Source organism: Simochromis diagramma, unplaced genomic scaffold (genome assembly GCF_900408965.1).
Source record: "Simochromis diagramma unplaced genomic scaffold, fSimDia1.1 OVJJ01000344.1, whole genome shotgun sequence".
Classification (NCBI taxonomy): Eukaryota; Metazoa; Chordata; class Actinopteri; order Cichliformes; family Cichlidae; genus Simochromis; species Simochromis diagramma.
In genome coordinates this window covers 12,670,427-12,690,675 of record NW_024387375.1, presented here as the reverse complement: position 1 = coordinate 12,690,675, position 20,249 = coordinate 12,670,427, and the positions used below count along the sequence as shown (strand labels likewise).

The following is a 20,249-nucleotide window of genomic DNA, read 5'->3' as shown; positions in this document are numbered from 1 at the left end:
TTGATTGGGAGTAAGCAGAATTACAAATCAGTATATCAGAGACACAGCTCAGGTTGAGCGCTTTGGAGACAGAAATCAGAGATGCAAGGCTGACATGGTTTGGACATGTGGAGAAGTGGGATAGTGGATATACTGGAGAAAGGATATTGAATATCGAGCTTCCAGGCAGGAGGAAAAGAGGAAGACCACAGAGAAGGTTTGTGGATGTAGTGATGGAGGACATACAGACTGATGGGGTAACATAAGAGAATGCTAGATATAGGGCGAGATGGAGGATGATGATCTGTCATGAGGAACCCTAAAAGGGAGCAGCCAAAAGAAGACTGACAATTTCCCAAGTTCTAAGTAAACATTTTTATGCATAAATGGAGTTTGGGATTTTAAATATAGCAAAATGTGTGCAGCACAGCCCACACTCCATAAAATTCAAATACAATAGAAAAGATGAGTCCAGACAAAGTGATGCGTTTTAAGAAGCAGCTGTATTCGACTATAAAGGCATTTCTAATCCAGTGTCTCTAAGCTGTTTTCTTTATATTTCAGTGTAAAAAGCCTAGACTCTATTAGAAAAAAGAAAGTAAACAAAAACAACAAAACAACATTTCATTAGAAAACAAATCATTGAAAAAAAAAAAAAAAAAAAAAAAAAGATAATGAAATTCCCATTCACCAGTCATTTCAATTAAAATAGAAACACCTTTTTTGCTAACATTTCCCTCAAAACAAATATATATTTTTCCATATATATATATTTATATATTTATTCTCAAGGCAGTTGGTCATGGCCAAATTAATTGACCTCATCATGGCCATTTTTCATGTTTCAAAATTAGAAAACGGATCTAGAAGGGAAAAAACACAACAAAACAAAGAAAAAAAAAAATATAACAACAAGCGGAAGCACAGTGGACAGCAGGAGCGCCACACTGGCCAATGAATAAGGTCTCATTTTAAGTGAGAGGGAATAGTCTATCAAGGCGGTGTGGCACACGCACACACACACATCCTCTGGAACAAGTGCAATGCAAAGAGAATAAGTTTCTCACATCATAAAACTACAACACACTCCTCTTTCACAGCACTCTGGTTGAACACTTCCCTTTGCTTGTCTCCTCTTCCTCTAGTATCTCTGTGCAGCAGGAGTGTGAAGGCTTTCGTTGTGCCGCTTTAGTTCTTAGTCTTTGGAGGGAGCTTAAAGTCCACTTGACTGAGATATGCTGCAGTATTAAAGAAGATGGCTTCACTGTTTCTTTTGATTTTTTTCCCCTCTCCACATCCAGCTGCCACACAGACTAGCAGAAGTCTCAACATTTTCATGGCAACTGAGAAAGGGAGAAAATGATCCCAGCATGCCAGCCTCTTTCTATTACAGTAAAAAATATGACTAATACAGTGTGCCTGAATACTGAAGACTTCTCTACCAGGAAAAATGGTGCATCTGATAGCAGAAGGAGAGGACACAAGCAGCAGGGGTTCTGCAACAAAGAGGGGTTAGAGATGGCAAACTTGCAAGAGCAACTCTGGCGGTAGTTAAGTGCTCTGAAATGATTCAGATGAACGGGACACAAAAAGGGCACGACGGGACGGCTGAGCGGGAAGAGATGGTACAGATGGGGACATCACCGCTGCAATAAAAGCAAGTGATGGTTAAAAAGTGCCAAATGGCGACTTGAGGAGGTTCCCTGGGTTACCATTAAGATGACGTGAATATGCATGTTGTACAGTAAGCACATATGCTCATGTGTTTGTGTAAGAGAGAGAGAAGAGAAAATGTGTAGAAGATAAAGAGAAATCCCTGGGCTACATGAGAGGGTGACGTGGAGGAAAGGCCTCAGCGGACCTCGATCTGCTCCACCCATCGCATCCCTCCGTTACACCTGACGCTCAGCAGAACTATGTGCTTCTCTTCTGAAGCTCCTGAATAAAGGCTGTGAAAGCAAAGAGAAACACACAGTAAGTACACAAAGTAGCTGATACTGGAGCAAAATTAAAGTTTTTTTTAAAGTGTAATCTAACCTCCAATAATTTCCTCTTTGACTTTTTGTAGTTCTTTCCGCACTTCCTCCAAGATCTCCTGCAGAAAAATAGGACAAACCGTTAGCCATGGCAATACATTTGTGATTTAGGAAAAAAAAAAAATCTTTATTTGCAGTAACCAGGTGACATGTGAAATCTCCATATACATACAACATATATTTTTCTGACTTGTGGCAGAACACAATGCATTGGTGTTGACCAGAAAAATTTAAAACCTCTGTCAGGATTAAGACCTTTTCATGCATGAAACCTATAACATTGTTGGCTTTATCAACTGGACTGAATTCTGTCATTTAGGCATGGGTTATTTTTATGGAGATCTGCAAACACAATGACGAGCCACATTACCTGCAGTTTGCTTGCAAGATTTAACAGTACAACAGTGACATAATGCATGAGGTCAGACTGTCTTTTTGCATGGCAGCTTTATTTTGATAGATGCTTTGATAACTAAAGAGGCCACTTCCTATGTGTAGCTATGGGAACAAACATCCCACACATCAGATTAGAAATAACAGGAGCTTGTGAAGTATGATTATATACACCACATCTGTGATAAGATCCGGACTGATCCTGTCCCAAGCTGGGAATGTAATTATTGTCAGTAGTTAATATTATTGCTGTTGTGCCAGCTGCATAAACGCACACCAACCTGTTTGTGACACACAACAACACACTCCTGGAAACAGCTGGAAGCTACAAACTAACTTCATCTCCTATAGTCAAATCTATGCCTATTGGGATTACTGGTGAATGCCATTACATTGTCCCGTCACAGAGTTTGCATTTTATTATTATTTGGATCTATAACAGAACAATGTGAGAGGTGGAAAAACAAAATAGGTGTGTTTCAGGTGTTTTAGTCCTATTGGCACATGTGTACAAAATGAAGCACATTAACATACAGTCTGCCTTTAAAAACATTTGTGAAAGAATGAGTCATTGTGATGTAAAAGGCTGCCACCACTGCAATAAGTGAGTTTGTGAAATGTCTTCTCTTCTAGACATTCCACGTTCAAGTGATATTATTGCAGTGGAAGCAACCCACAGCAACTCAGCAGTGAAGTAGCAGACCATGTGAAGCTACAGAGTTACTGAGTTCCAAACCTCTGACTTTAACATCAGCACAGAGAGCTGTGCACTGGGAGCTTCCATGGCTGAGCAGCTCCTGCAATGTGGAAGTGGCTCAGCACTTTTGTCCATTTAGTCTACACGAATCGATTTTGAATTCAGTTTTTCACTAAGAAGGAAGCAGGAGTTTCTGCTGGTTAGACGATGAGACAGAATAAAAGTGGGTTCTTAAACACCATAAATTTCAGTGTCATTAATCTTTGTTAATCAAAGGCTACCTAAGCTTACTAAGTCAGAGCAAGGTTCAACAGTCTGAGACTGCCATTGTCAAACTGTTGTCAAAAAGTGACCTCAAACCAGCGTATTCAGATGGAGCCAGATTCATGCAAAACAAAACGAGTATCAGAAGCTTTAGAGAAATCAGCTTTCTCATTTACATAACAAAAATTCAGATCCAAACATTCAAGAGTGGCTGTTTTGGCCAAGAACTGATGATCGCTGGGTCGATGAGCATATCTACCTGTTTCATTTTCTCTAAATCTGAGTCATCGGCTCCACTTGCTTCATTATTATTGCTTGCAGCCTTTGCCCTGTAACAAAACATGAAACAGACATGCAAATATTTCATGTTTATCTTTCCACAAAACAGGTGCAACATATTAATCAAATGCATTGCCACAGTATAGAGCAAATGAAGAACCAGTGAATGGAAGAATGCAGAAATGAAATGAAGGTTAACCTATGTAAACTCATTAACCTACCTTTCTGAAGCTCAAGGATGCTGACGAGCTATAAATTAATGCCTGATATTAACTGATCTAGCTAGCACAGGTTTCAGAGTAGTGTATGGCTCTGTTAGGACCTTTTACCACAAAAACTACGTGTACGTTCTTGAACTACAACATAGAGACAAACAAAGCCATCAAAGATGTCAGAGAGGACAGTGCCAACCCCAGCTGAGAGAAGTGACTTGAAAATAAGCATGAATCATAGACCCAGGCTCCCATCTTATTAATCAGTTTTCAGAGACAGCACACTCAGCTGCTACACCTACGGGTAGCTTGGGTGCACGCCATTCTCCCATCCATTAGATGGTGCTATCAACTGTAAAATATGCTACCCCAGCATGAAGATTTGAGAGGGAAGAATAAAGGAAGGGGTGCTAAAGGTCATGAATTAATGGGGCACATGTATACCTGGGAACTTGGGACAATGAGGAAGTGGAGTCCATGCTCTTGGGGATGGAGTTATTCCTGTTAGTGAGACACACACACACACACTCTCGCTCTTAAAATGAAAATGGACGACATTCGCACACACGCACAAAAAACTCACGTTTGTGCAAAGACGCAGGCGTGGACACAAAAACGTGCGCACACTGGTGAACGGGGTGAACCGACACATGGGACACCTGGAGGTGACAGATTTACTGCAGGGAAATAACTGCGCCTTGGCTCACCTGATCATAGGTTTCTCCCAAGGTCTTCTGACGGCGTCTGAAAAAGAAAATGTATGAAAACACGAGTTGTTAATCTTCACTCATATCAGTATATCAGAATGAACGTAGGTGGCATGCTACAGACAAAACTGTTCAGTTCTCACCACTTTGACTTGGAGACTCTGACTCATCCTGTGGAGAGGAGGGAAGAAAAAACATGGAGACTTCTCTTAACAGTGAGTCATCCTCAGCCTTGAGTGGTTGGTTACATGTAAAAACACTCTACATTTGTCTGGTGTTACATAAAGGGAACCGATTATGCTTCTCATTACTTTCTGGCATGTCTATATTGTTATGTTACGACAATACTGGTGTCAAATGATGACATCGTATCTGTAAGTGTGAGTCGAAAACTCAGGCTTCAACCGTTTATTCTACTCTTGGCAATGTTTAATAACCTGCCAACGTGAGCACAGAAACCCCACCCACCTGCTGTTTAAATGTTTTATTTACGAGGGGCAACCAATCAGGACAAAGCTGGCTTACAGGGGAGAGTGTGGATATCAGTAGCTAGTAGTAACGGCTTGTTTTATATATTGAATGAACTATGGGGCTGGGTCGAGGCTCACTGTAAGATAAATAAGGGTTCTCCAAAAAGTTGATTCTGTTCATCTGGACGTAGCGTTTTGTGGGAGAAACGTTTCGTTACTCATCCAAATGATTTCTTCAGTCTCAGCTGACTGCAGGTTTCCCCAATCTTATAAACAGTACAGTTGCATAATGACTGAAACCAGCCCACTGAAGGAACAATGGGCTGGGAGGTCAGTTCCTTAATTTTAATTTTGCAAATTCTCATGACCATTGATCAACAACCACTGACCAAAACCCACTGATCAATAGCCATGAGTACCATTCACAGAGAGTTGGGGAATGGCTGCAATCACAGCATTGTAAGATGGCGTAAGATGTACCCCTAGGCCCCCTCCTCGATTCAGAGATGGTCTTTCCCTTTTCACGTAAATGGCCTTCTTCACTCCACGCTCAAACCAGCGTTCCTCCCTGTCCAGGATGTGTACATCCTCATTGAAAGAGTGTCCACTGGCCTGTAGGTGTAAATAGACTGCAGAGTCCTGGCGAGGTAGCTCTTCTGTGTTGTGCCATCCGCTTCGCCAGAGGTTGTTTGGTTTCCCCGATGTATAAATCCTGGCAATCCTCCTGGCACTTAACAGCGTACACTATGTTACTCTGTTTGTGTCGGGGGACCCGATCCTTGGGGTGGACCAGTTTTTGGTGCAGCGTGTTTTGGGGTTTAAAAGCCACAGAGACCCGGTGTTTAGAAAAAATGCGTCTCAACTGCTCCGATACTCCTGACACGTATGAGAATTTGCACAATTAAAATTAAGGAACTGACCTCCCAGCCCATTGTTCCTTCAGTGGGCTGGTTTCAGTCATTATGCAAATGTGCCGTTTATAATATTTGGGGAAACCTGCAGTCAGCTGAGACTGAAGAAGTCACTTGAATGAGTGACGAAACGTTTCTCCCACAAAACGCTACGTCCAGATGAACAGAATCAACTTTTTGGAGATTTACTCTACTGGATGATTGAGAATGCATCAAGACATAAATAAGGGCTATTTGAACTATAAAGGATGCAAAGCTACTTTAATAAAGTCCAAGAATAAAATTATTATTACAAAAACAATTTGACAAAAAGCCGACCCTCACATTATCTTGTGGTTTCACAGGTGGCTTCTCTCCAGTGTCTGCAGCTTTTCTCCTGATAAAGGAAAATAAAAATACTAAGTTTAATAATCAAGCAGAAAAACTTGCAAGAGCTGACTGAATATAACGCATGTAATAAATGATTATTGATCAAAAGACAAGTGAAGATTGTAACTACTTAATATAAAACCTTATGTGGCTTCAAACCTGTGGCGTCACCCACCTGCGTGCCAAGATGGCACTCATTTCACCCATCAAACCCCCTCCTCCTCCTCCTCCAATGGATGCGTTGCTGCTGCGGGTGGACTCAGTTCTGGAAACTGGAGTTGGAGTTGGAGGAGCAGACGGGCCATCATCCTGCTGAGGGCAGCAAATAGCAAAAGCATGGATGGTGGTGTCACAGATCTACATCTCTAAATAACTCTTAGTATTGTGTCATTACAACAGCGGAATATCCAATTAGAATAATGAGAGAAGCACATGACAGATTAAGTGATTTGTCAATTGTATGCTAACAAGGCCTTTAACAGCAGCAGCAAAGTAACAGTCAAATCTGGCACATACACACCTTGGATACTTTGCGGAGTTTAGCTCCTGCAAGGGCAGCCGCCAAGCCCCCTCCTGCCCCTCCTCCCCCACCACCAATGCCATTTCCGCCACCCGAAGTGGGCAGGGGTGGGGCCGGGGGAGGTCCTGTGGGAGGTGGTCCTGGAGGCGGGGGGATGCCAGCTGCTGGAGGAGGGGCAGGAGCTGGAGGAGGGCCAGGGGGTGGAGGAGGAGCCGGTGGAGGAGCGGGGCCTCCAGTGGCCAGTGGAGGAGCCGGAGGGGCTGGAGGAACTGGACAGAGAAGGACCATCAGTTTGCAAAGTATTCAGAGAAGATTCACACCAATGAGAGCACGACGCAGGTAAACAAAATTCAGAACAATGCTTAGATGGCTTCTGTATGATACAGAGGGCATGACTGATCCTCACTATCTAAAACTGTCAAAAGCATAAACAGAGCATAGAGGCAGCACCTAAAGCACTAAAACAGCTCCTGCATCTAAAAATTCCAATTTAACTTAAACAGCTTGATTGATGCTCCATGTCTAGTGGTTTTATATTTTTCTGCGTTGGACAACCCACTTTTAATGTCTGATTTAATTGTGATTTGAATGCTGAATTTTCACTCTGCTGGACACTGGAATTACCAGCAGCATCTTATCTGCTTCCCAATCCTATAAGCACTTGGTTTATCTGGAGAGCATCCAGCAGCATGGTTTTGTACCCGGTGCAGCTGCACCCCCTCTGTGACTGCTTGTGGATACAGACACTCCAAGACCTTGATCGACAATTCTAATATATGATGTCTGATGTCAAGAAAGATGCGGCACCAATGCTGAGAGCACAGTTCTCGACGGTGTTGTGCATGAATCATTTATTATTACGGTTCAGAATTAGGGACAGCCTTCAGATTTTCCATCAACGTTTAAAAACAAAAAAACAAAAATTCAGCCAGTGAAAGAAAAAGTCACAACCTCTGTCTGACACGACCCTGTATCAGTCTTAAAATCCCATGTTGTTTTTGGTACGCAGAATGAATTCCAGCTTTCCTTTCAGGGCGATCATGTGCTGCACATTTATCTGAGTATAACGCTGAAACAGAACAAAACTGAAGTGTATTAATGTCAAGTGGTGTTATGTTGACCAGCGCAGGTGTTTCCTGACCTGCAGCAGCTTGTCTTTCTCTTTCCAGCCTCTCTCTTTCCTGCCGTTCCTGCTGTTCCAACCTCTGCTGCTCCAACCTGTGCACAAACAAACAAATCTGTCACATCTGTATGTGAACACGTTTAAAATAAACCAAGAGTAATTACAATAAACTGGCCCACAATTAAATGAAAGTCTGAGACTCAGAAAGCCTTGAATCATGTGCAAGTGTCCTGTAGATATCTGAATTATTTATGCACCAACCGCTGTTTCAGGGCAACTTCTAACATTTCAAACAAACAGTTTTATAAAATCTAGAGAATTTGGTAAAAGGACATGAGGTGAATTTCACTTTTAATTAGTCTATCACTAAAAAGTCCACAGCTGGTCAAAATGATCCAATGCGAGTTACCTCGGTTGGCTACATCTCTCTCCTCTCCCCCAACACATCTGCCACTCATAACAGCTGATTACAGAGCACCACACATACACTGTACACAGTGTACACACACTAAAGTGCAGAGCCACACACATGCCCGTAATCACACATGATGTCAAGCAGCGAGCCAAGGAAAGGGTGAGGGGCGATCGCATTCATGTCTGTTATTCTGCCTCTTTTCACAACTGCTGAACATCATTGATGTTTACAGCTGCAAATATTACCCACAAACACCTGCATCTCTGTTGGACTTTTAAGGTTTTAGAAGCTCCCTGAGCCTCAGCGCGCCACTGGATAATGAGACAGCCAGGAAAGCAGCAATGCCGATTATAAAATCCTCCTAGACTGTGATCTTTATCACCTTTTAGTGTAAATAAGATTAAAAGGTTAATGCTTAGTCCATGCGAGTCCAAGTGTCTCGCTGATGGGACAGGCTGATGGAGACATGGCGGGAAAATGTAAGCAGCATCCACTTTACTGTCTTTTTAACCTTTAAACTACACGGGCTGACTAAGGCTTTAACAGCGTCAGCGCCAAGCTAATGCCATCAAATCCTCTGCATATGCGTGTGTGCCCTAACCCTGCCAAGTGGACTACTGCAGAGCCAAAACAGCTCGACTTGCTATTGATTGTTATGCAACTGAACCCAGGAGATTGTTTGCATCAGTTAGAAAACATACACTTCACATGGCCGCACAGTACAGTAAGCTCACATAAGACGTAAACAAAAAAAGAATCAGAAAAAATAACTGTTTGTTTAATAATCAGATTTTTACGACCAAGCTGAAACCTGGAAATGTAATCAGAGTTATCAGCTGAACCAAGCCCAGAAGATATGCAAGCGGAGAAGCAGTAAAATGCGACCAGCGGTGGATTACAACTAGCAAAGTGAAGAAGGCGGACTGCATTTAGCAGAAAGTCTTCAAGGTACCTCCGCTGTTGTTCAAGCTCTTCAGGAGAAGGCCCATTTGACATGGGGCGGGGGAGGGTAGCATAACCTGCCAAAACAGAAAATAGAAAACATTTGTGATGATTACTATGAAGCAATAACTCCTGACACGCTCAAGTTTATCCAATCTGTGCTTTTACAGACGTACACACTTTTTTATATCTGTGCTGTTGATACTGTACAAAGTCTGCAGACAGTGTGGACAGCCACGATATGACACACAGGGACCTCAAATGGGTGGTGCCCACTAACCAAGCATTTACAATGCTACATTTTATCAAGTATTTTTCATGGCTCAGCGACACAGGATATACAGAGTATTCATTTAAATAGCCAGCTGTTGTAAATAAGCAGAGGTAAGAACAACACTGACTATGAATAAGTGCTGAAACTGTTAAAAATGAACACATTTTAAAAAAACAAAACAACAACAGAAGTTCTAATTATGTGTTCGATGAATACCAGGATTCCTTCTGAGGAAATATTCAAACTATTTTCTATTTAACAGGATTGGATGTACACGTGTGGACTGATGTCTAAGAAATAGTGTGTTTAACTCTAACAGCCACAGTGTAGGACGCAGCTCTATCGCAGGTCCTTCATCCCAACAGCGGTCAGACTGTACATTACACACAATAGATACCTACAAAAATAAAGGTTTACTCCCACTGCACTTTATGCACCTATGAAAAATATGACAATGACAAATACTTACTGTATATAGCAACCATTTGTAAATAGTAGAAATGACACTTGTATCATTTTTTTTTCCTTATTTAAAAATAAATAAATAAATCCAGTGCTTCTGTAACATGTGAATTCCCCCAGTGTGGAATTAATAAAGTCTACGTCTAAATGACAAAATGTGATCCGAGTGAGTAATTTTCATGCATTTACACCAACTCTGTGCACAACTGTAGCCAGCACAGCAGCACGAGGCCAAACAAATAACATTATTTGACCTTTTTATATCTACCCAGCTACCCTGTTTGTTGTACATCACTGTGAATCATACTCATCACTTGAAGGAAGCTTGTTAGCAAGGTGTTTCATGCGGTCCAGGGCGGTGTTAATATCAGCTCAATCACATGCCTGTTTTCTCTAACTGATTGACAAGAAACACATATGTAACCTCTGTGTGGTGTTAGTATAATGTTTACCATGTTCTGGCTGATAAGTTACCACAAAACAGGAAGTTGCAAGTTTGGGACGTTTTCATTCGTGCTGGAGTCATAAGCAAAGTCCATGGAGTAGCTACAGATGCTAATTTACCTGCGTCTGCCATGGAGTTGAGGACCTCCAGAGCGTGGCTCATGCCATTGGCAAATAAAGCAGCATCCTCCTTGCTGCCAAAGTTGAGTCCCCAAACTTGTCGCGCATCCCGCCACTGGTGAAAATTAGGTGTGGCCTGATTATACTTGAGGCCTCTAATGATTGGACAGTTTATAACAACCTGAGGAGGAGAAAGAGAGCAGAGGAGTTACAAAGTCGTTTTAAAATAAATTATATATCCAAAACAACTTCTAAAATCTCCACAACCTAATATCCCTGCTTATGCATAACACGACTGTATCTGCTTAAATGTTTGTGGACTATGCTGGTACAGATTCCAACCACCAGGTGGTGTGAAGCTTATGGAGCTGGGGAAAAACGTTCTGGGTTTGAGTGTTTGCCTGAATGTGCTGACATGCCATTTCACTATTTGTTTAACAGCCTCTGGATTCCACAGAGGAGAGGGGAGGATAGGAGACCCTGTCAGGGGGGCAGCATGCACTGAATGTAAGGGTAGCAAGTTCATCTGCCACTGTAGACATCATCATCATCATCATCATTAAAAATAAACAAATAAAACTTCAGTCTTCCTGTTTAAAAATAGCAAGGTAGTGTGTAGATGCAAAGAGAATTGCATCACGAATCAGGATAAAAGGAATCAAGTAAAACCTGTGGCATGATGAAAAGCCTTAATGCCGCAGGTTCCACTTGTGCTTTTTAACTCGTCTTAAATCACACCAGGATGCATAAAACAAGCGTGACACCACAAAGACACTTCTAAAGACACCACAGGCACAAGAAAAAAAAAAAGAAAGGAGAACATGAAAAGGAGAGAGAGAAAATTCTCATTTTCTTCCTGCTGCTCTCATTAACCACAAGCCTAAACTCACTTGGATGTTTCCGTCAGACACAAATATAGAGTCCTTACTGGGTATCAAACTACGTCCTAAATTGTCACAGGAAATGGCTGAACAGGCTAACTATCTCACAGGAAACATCTTCCACTTTAAGACACGTCTCTGGGGAACACTTCAGAGTGCTGAATGTTTAAAGAAGGGGAGAGAGAGAGACACTAAGACGGGCGTATCAAGAACAGACGCACCCAAACTCAGGCTGCCCTGCTTTGCAACATGGAATCTGCTCACCTTTATCAGCTGGGGAGTCATAATCTGGTGATAACCACAAAGACACGCCTTCATTATCCTCTGCTTTGAGCACTCAAAACTGAAGGAGGACTTTCCTACATGTTATGCCAAAGGCATGCTGACAATGCACAAAAAACAGCTTTGCATGTTTGTGTGCACCTCTCGCAAACTGACAGTAATCAAAAGCATGAATGTGGTGGAAGTGCTCTTGCTTAAGACAACAGTCGATTCAAAGCTCAGCTCAGCAAAATCTGTAAGATTAAAAGCACTGAAAGGAATTAAAACACAGGCTTAAAGATAAATAAAGTAACCCAGGGCCTGTTTATAAGTGTAGTTAAGAGCAGCAAGTGTTTGGATAAACGGCTGCAAACGGTGTGAAGCAGTGATCGTGCTCCACACGCAAACTTAACGGATTCCCTGCTCCACCTTTCATCAGGTTTCATTAATTCATTCTGTGCCTAAAAGTAAATACTTCTTCTGTCTGCTAGGTTCATGCGATCATATTTGCATCAGTGTATATAAAATCATGAAAATTCATAGTGTTTCTAATACAGTGGCTCCCCACAGAAGCCAGTATGCTTGCTCCACCCCTCCCCCTTTCTGTCTCTCTCTCAGACACACAGACATCAGAGAGAAACTATGAGGAAACTAGTTAGACCATACACTGACCGGCCACTAAGTACACGTGATCAACTGCTCATTAATGCTAATATCTAGTCAGCCAATCTCATGGCAGCAACTCATGTACACATGGTCAAGATGACCTGCTGAAGTTCAACCCAAGCATCACAATGAGGAAGAAAGGTGATTTAACTGATTATAAATGTGGCATGATAGTTAGTGCCGCACAGACTGGCCTGAGTATTTCAGAAAGCTGATCTACGGGAATTTTCCCCACACAACCATTTATGGGGTTTACAAAGCATGGTCTGAAAGAGAAAATGTCCAGCGAGGGGCAGTTCTCTACAAGAAGATGTCAGAGGTCAGAGGAGCAGAGCCAGAGTGCTTTGAACTGATAGGAAGCCTGTCTAAAGAGCCATTTATTACAACCAAGGTATGCAGAGAAGCATCCCTGAACCACTGAAGCAGATGGGTTAGAGCAGATGACTGCACCAGGTGCCACCTCTGTCAGCTAAGAACAGGAAACTGAGGCTAAATTTCACACAGGCTCACTAAAATTGGACAACAGAAAAATTGGAAAAATGTCATCTGATCCGATCTTAGGTCTCAGTGGCATAAACAACATGAAAGACTGGATCCATCCCGTCTTGTAGAGCACCTTTGGGATGTGGTGGAACAGATGAATCCCATTATGGATGTGCATCCAACAAATCTGAAGCAACTGTGTGATGACATCAAGTTAGCATGGACCAAAAAAAATCTGAAGAATGTTTCCAGCACTTTGTTGAATCTGTGTCATGAATAATTATGGTAGTTCTGAAGGCAAAAGAGTTTGTATACTAGCCAGGTGTACCCAATAAAGTGGCCAGTGAGTGTAAATAACTGCAACATAAGGTAGAGTCTAAAACTGCTCTGCAACCAAACAAGGGGACAGAAAATAGGTTTGGTTGTGATTTATTATCCTTCCTGTGGCTTCTTGGATGGGCAGAGGGTTTAGGGGGGAGGGACATAAACAGCACAGTAGTAGACGATGTAAAAATGTTCTCAAGTGCTTCTAATAAAACTATACTTACAGTAAATACTCTCCATATAACAAACAGATACAGTTTAGGGTATCATTTACAATGATGTCAATGAATGGGCACCCAGTATTCTCACTCTTGCTTACTCAGACACCTTTAAACAACACAGACGCCCACAGGCCACATGACAGACACTACACACATCTCACAAAGCCAGACACTATGCTAAGCCTGCTCAAAGCTGGCAGATGTACCTGCTGATCTGTCTGCATCTTGCGTCCCACGACCCTAAAGGCATTGTTGCTTGGGTTGTGATAGATCTGCACCCTGCTGAAGGTTTGGGGTCCGGTGCCCGCAGGAAGCCACTTCTTATTGCCATCGTCATAGATCATCACAGTGGCCCGAGCCTGGCAAATACTTGATTCACTGAAAAACAGAGCACAAAGAAGAAATCATCAACATTAGTTTACAGCATAGCTTAGTTGACTCTTTAAAGTCTAAATAATCTACTTTTCTCTGACTAGTACTCAGGCTTGTACTACCACAAGTTCAGCATTTCAAAGGGATCTTTCTGTTAACTTCATTTACCCTTATAGCCATTGACTCAGTAACCCAGGGTTCTAGTTACAAATGGGTTCACAGGAAGGAGGGGCGCTAGCAGCATCTGGCTAATCACGAACACAGTGCATTGGCAGCATAGGAATAGCAAAGTGTAATGTTAGAAAAATTTAAAACGCACAACACAGAATCAAAGCAACAAAGGTGCTGCAGGGTGAGTGTGTGCCAGAGGAAAAGCAGTGTTCAGTAGTTCAGTATTCAAAGTGCTGTATGAATGCATGCAAGTTTTAGCCAGTAAGACTAGAAAGAGCTCAGATATGAATAAAGTTTAGCCTCTTTGAGGGTAAGAAGGAAAGCCAGCAAAATTTCCAAATGTAATTAGTTCTAATTAATGCTGATGGAACAATGAAACTGTTGTAAATTAATCTGAGGCCAACAGAGGAAAAAAGTAATAAAGCTGGATCTGAGAATCTAACCTACTGACAGTCAGAGAAACGCAAAGACTTCTGACCCTCCTATTTCGTATACAGAGGTCTCTGGGGTCCTGCAGGAATGGTGATGTTATGTACACACTGTCATGTACACAGTGATTTCATACCTGTTGATCTCTAATCCAGAACATAATCTGCTCCGGAGCAGGTTAGGGTCAGAGTGCGTTACCATGGTGATGCACCCCAGTAAGAAGTGATCCACCTTCACACTACAGAAAACTTCAGGGTTAACTCCGGGTTACCTAGATAAGTTGAAATCCTGCTTTGTAATATAGACATCTGGCAACTAAGAGTCGATTTCTGCTCTTCCAAGCCTGAACAAAAACACCCACTACATGCTGCCACAAAAACGAGGAAGAATTAAAACGATCCAAAGCCAAATTAAAGTACAGCCACAAAAATTAAACCACAGGGCTTTACAGTAGCGACGGCAACCTCAGCCGACAAAAGCATGAACAGGTCTTTGTGAGCTCTGCTGCAAACATGCTTGTACTGTAGAGTGTCATCGGAGAAATACACTAGACTGTTGTTTTTAGGGATGTGACAAAAACAGATACTTCAGTACCAAATCGATACCAACATCCTGAAAATGTGGAGGTACTTGTTCTTCTAAAAGGTACAGCTGGGTACCTAACATACTCTAGATGCCTTAAGAGAAAACTCAGTCCACAGCAACAGTGTTTCATTTGTTTTGTTTACGTTAGCAACGTGTTCTATTAATAACCTGAAATGTTTGCAAAAATGAAAAAATAAAATAAAAATTTGGAAACACATTCTTTTGTGTTACTGCTGAGAATCAAGGACAATTAAGCAAACTACTAAAATTTCAGTTACATTGCATTTTTTGTATAAGGACAAAGAAGAACCAATATTAATTTATATCATATAAAGGCTGTGTGTTTTATATGGCATTCAGCGTGAACTGCGGGAGGAACAGGAGAGGCCAACGAGGAAAGATGAGGAAGAACTGCAGACAAATGAATGAAGAACAAAGTTTTTAGTCATGAGGGCCAGTCTCATTAAATCTCAAACCTAGTCTCATACTCACTAACCCACAATGCCAGATTAAGAACATTTCAGTGTGTCCTAGGTTTCAAAAAACCCACAACACTAATATAACCAGCTTTGTTTGAGCTTCAAACGTGTCAGAAAACACACTAAACTGGAACGACAATGTCCTTTATTCACTGAAGTCTTAACCTTTATTTGCAAAGAAGCTGAAGTGTACATTCCTGTCTAAAAACTCTTTATATTTTGTTAGAAAATGGGAAATAATAATGGGAAATAACGTGCACACAACTCATAAGTGTGCACGTTTAGGGCCGGACAAAGGTACAGCTGGAATAAAAATGGAAGAGCCGATTTATTTGCAAACATAAATGGAAATACAGAAAAAAAAAAAAAGTTTGTACAAGTCTAATAATCTTGAAGTCAGTATTTGTCAATTTTGGTATGTCAACCCTTATTTTTCAGCACAGCCTGAAATCTCTTAGGCAGCTTTTGTTCATTTAACTAGTCTTCAGGAATAGTTCTCCAGGCTTCTTGAAGGACATTCAAAGGTCTTGTTTGGATGTTGGCTGACTTTTGTTCTGTTCTCTGTCAAGATGATCCCACACTGCTTCGGTAATGTTGCGGCCGGGGTTCTGGGGAGGTCAATTTATGGCTGAGAGTGATACATTGTGTGTTTTTCTATCCACATCCACATCCATATCTTTTACCACACTGGCAGTGTGTTTGGGATCACTGTCATGCTGAAAAATGAAGCTGTGCTAATTAGAGGTTTTCTAGATGGTACTACATGGTGGATAAAAAAAAAATGAAATTAAGTGAAAATACTTTTCTACATTTATAACCATCCAACCATGACAGAGCCTGCCTCTAGTGCAGGGGTGGCCAACTCCAGGCCTCGAGAGCAGGTATCCTGCAGGTTTTACATGTGTCCTTGATCCATCACAGCTGATTCAAATGGCTAAATTACCTCCTCAACATGTCTTGAAGTTCTCCAGAAGCCTGGTAATGAACTAATCATTTGATTCAGGTGTATTGACCCAGGGTGATGTCTAAAACCTGCAGGACACCGGCCCTCGAGGCCTGGAGTTGGCCACCCCTGCTCTAGCACCTCTCTCGTGACCTCCATACCTACCTATAGCAATTTGAACTTTTTGGGTCATTTGGTATACCCCACCCATTCCTCCCCGTTTTTCTTCTTTAGTTGATTCTTTAAAAATCAACTGAAGGCTAGATTTCCTACTATTTCTTAAAAGGACATGACTTTCAGATACTGTTTAGATAGAAGTGGCAAGCCTTCAAAAACCTTTTCTTCCACCTGTTCAGTTTCCTCTGATTTTTTTAATGACATACTGCACACTATGCTGAGCAACGTTTTAGTGAATAACTCTTTGATAACTCTCTTCTGGAGCAAAAAATTACTATTTTGTGTTATTGTGGCATTTTTTTCAAACATTAAACTAAAGAATTATAAACACATTATGTGTTTTCGCAACAGGATGCTAGCAACAAAGAGCCTAAAGATATATTTTACAACTGGTTCTTTGTTCTCTGTTATCTGTAGACACAAAACTGGTTCATGTTTTGAGTTTGGTGTTTCTATGCTGAAATGATTCATAGATCAGTCTTAAGTGACTGAACAAAGAACAAAAATAAGAACAAGGAATGAACTGAAAATGAGTGAAAAAGCCGCCAATGTCAGAAGAAAAACCCGGAGAATATTCCACATTAACGATATCCACAAAGTCTAACGTCTTCAAAGTGACATATAAAGAAATCAGTAGCTTACACGTGGGAAGAAAAAACAAAACAAAAAACCTAAAAATGCAGTATGGTGTTGATAACTGCTTGGATAAACAGATTAGTTTGATCCCAAACAAAACGCAACAATGGAAGCCGACAAAGACGGGAAGTTGTGCCGTGCTCTGCCAAACAGACGAGGCACTGGAATCTTCCACCTGCTTTCCATCAGCCTCCACCTCATCACACTTTGGAAGAAAACAGCCACATGTGCGCTGACATCAGTGGTATTAATAGGTTTATGCAGACAGACAAACAAACAAAAAAACAAAACCATGTTTACTCAGGTATCTCGGGTAGGGCAGACGTGTTTAAAACAGAGATCTTAGAATAAACAAATATTCCTTCTCTACACACATATTTGCTTTTTCCTTGTGTATGCTGATAACATTGGACCAGAGTAATGGCGTAACATTTAAATAAATACCACTAAACACTGTAAATCTTAATATATGCATGTTAATGTGCATGCGTGTCTCAGCTTAAAGCACAGCAAAACAGAAGAAACCAAAGTGTCGGTAAATGGTGAGTAGAGGAGTTGTGCAGATGCAGAACAACAAAGGTTTTACGATCCCTCCCCCTCCTCTCCTTATTTTCCCTGCATGGTCTCCCTATAGTCCCCTAATCCATCTCTTCCACCTCTCCCTCCATCTGTCCCGCCCGTGATACAATCTGCTACTTCCTGTGACACAGCACCAAAGCCCAGCCCACTTCCTGTTGCCAGCAATGCCTAATAAGGACTCATCCAGCCTGAACAATGGATGCATGCATGCACACACGGAAGAAAAAGAAAAGAAAAGAAAAGAAAAGAAAAGAAAAAAAAAAGGCCATATATATTATATACCTAATTATATATTATACATTATGCAACTTCATAAAAATTCAGTCCATATTTACTAAAGAACAGCAAAAACAAAAAAAAGGATAGTAAGGAGCCAAGCATTAGGATTTCATGAGTGATTAAGTGTCTGGGATTGTGGACTCCAACCAGGAACAACTTGAATTTTTAGGCCTGCAAATATCCCGAAACAGGAGGATGTCTGGTGCAAACAGTGTGTAAATTAAACATGAGGCTGTGTGGCTGCGTGTGTGTAAGTGACTTCACGACAGCCACGCAGCTTCAGGTTTGCTGTCAAACTTCAAAATGCCTTCCTGTTATTGTGTTATTTGGCACATGTCTTACAATAACTGCGCTGATATTAAATGTTGGCCCAGTCTTTCCAGAGTGACTTTTTGTTGTCTGTGCTACCTGTAGCCCTGTAGACATTTGTGTGGGTGTTATCTGTCTGGGAAAAAAAAAATAACAACAGAAACCCCTTCTTAAAATACTGGGTTCAAGTCAGTCACTGCAACTGTGCATATTTTTCTTCCTCTAAGGTTTGCAAACATCGGTTAACAACTTCAGATATTTTCAAACAGGTTAAAAGTTCTAAAAAGACATTTTTGCAGTGTCTTGTGTTTCAGAGACTAAAGATGCAGTTCTATCATATCTGCATGTACATCAGTCATTAAGTAACAAGGATGTGCATTAGAGGGGCATAGATAGGTCATGAAGTGCCTGGGGATGGGAATCACAAAGTTGGCACGGGAATTACGATGAGATGCTGTCATTATATGTCGCCTACGATAACACTGATACTCTCATACAGGGACTCCCAGATAAGCATCTAGGATCCATCAAAACCACAAGATAACCTCACTGCAAACTAGTCTACTTCTGTTCACATACCCATATATTAAGCACCATCATAAGTAGTGACTGCAGCAAGTAAAGCTGGCAAGGACAATACCCACATGGAAACAGGAGTGCACTGATAACGCACTGTAAGCCGAGTAACTCACAATATCACAATATGTTGACTACGATAACAACAATGCTGTGATATAGCATGTCTCTGATTTAAATCGTCTGTTACATTAAGACATGTGTAGGTGATAAAGAAAACATCATCTTACTCCATCACAATTGATCAAATTAACATTAAAAAAAAACCCATCTCACCTGATTTTTCCAGCATTGTTTTTGATGGGCCAGTTTAAAATCCCAGTATCCAGAAGACTACTTACACTGGGGTCGTTGGATCTTTTAGGGTAAATATCTCATACTATGGCTCAAGTGTAACTCAAGCTAGCATAAAATGTTGCCTCGTTTCTCTAAAATATCTGGATGTCTGATCCTCTGACAGCAGATCTGGAGGCCTGTAGAAACCAGAAGTTTGCAGGTAGAGGACTGATAACTTATTTATTTATTTTATCACATTAAAGTCATATATTATTATTTAAAGCTGTTCAAATCTAGTGAATACTTTCACAGATATTATATGAGCGGAAAAATACATTTTTATCGGACACCATTCTGACATTTGTCCCTGGTATGGCCCAATATAACAAATTCAAATTAACTTTATTAGAAAAAGCATGTTTATGTTATTATATCCAAAACATGTGATGTGTGTGCTCAGTCAAGTCACTCCCCGGGAAGACGTTTTTTTCTGGCCAAGAAGAGAGATCGTGTCTTTTGTGCCATTATGACACATAACTGCAAAGACTTCCTGATAACAACACTGGACGCCGCTCATTCAATGTTGGTGCAGAATTGTAAGTGCAGCTTAACCACCACATTTTTGGGGGGACAAATTTGAGACGATCAGGTGGGAGCCTTTTGATAAACTGACATGGAATGACCCCTTTGTATTTACTTCCTGTAGTAAGGTGTCAGTGTGCATGTTATCCAACCCGTTTTTTTAAATAACGCAGCCGTTCGATGCATTTGTTCTCCCCCCTGTGTATTTCTTCTTCTTTTGATTCATTTGATACTACCATGAAGAGCAGGGACACCGATCAAGTTGAATAGGTGGGCAACCAAATGAGGGCAGGATTGTTCTCTGTTTAGAGCACCAACCTACTTTTAATCTAAACACTGATATGTGAAACCAGCATATGAATTAAGACGGGGCAATTATTGTGATCTCTTTGTCCCACCACTA

At 41.2% G+C, this 20,249-nt stretch overlaps 1 protein-coding gene across 4 annotated transcripts in view; it reads right to left on the bottom strand.

Annotated features, from left to right (window-relative positions):
* Positions 1-463: 463 nt before the first annotated feature.
* The window catches only part of vaspb (vasodilator stimulated phosphoprotein b), a 32,997-nt gene continuing 13,211 nt past the window's right edge, over positions 464-20,249 (bottom strand). The window contains exons 2-14 of one of the 4 annotated variants that reach the window (XM_040009432.1): positions 13,660-13,831; positions 10,618-10,798; positions 9,328-9,394; positions 7,979-8,040; positions 6,838-7,106; positions 6,493-6,629; positions 6,273-6,324; positions 4,711-4,738; positions 4,568-4,604; positions 4,305-4,361; positions 3,629-3,698; positions 2,017-2,074; positions 464-1,928 (exon numbers count right to left, since the gene is read on the bottom strand). In XM_040009432.1, coding sequence (XP_039865366.1) covers positions 1,894-1,928; positions 2,017-2,074; positions 3,629-3,698; positions 4,305-4,361; positions 4,568-4,604; positions 4,711-4,738; positions 6,273-6,324; positions 6,493-6,629; positions 6,838-7,106; positions 7,979-8,040; positions 9,328-9,394; positions 10,618-10,798; positions 13,660-13,831 — 1,225 coding nt within the window. In that variant the 3' untranslated portion in view covers positions 464-1,893. Of the gene's footprint in view, positions 1,929-2,016; positions 2,075-3,628; positions 3,699-4,304; positions 4,362-4,567; positions 4,605-4,710; positions 4,739-6,272; positions 6,325-6,492; positions 6,630-6,837; positions 7,107-7,978; positions 8,056-9,327; positions 9,395-10,617; positions 10,799-13,659; positions 13,832-20,249 lie in introns of all 4 variants that reach the window. The other 3 variants (XM_040009431.1, XM_040009429.1, XM_040009433.1) reach the window with 3 other exon arrangements.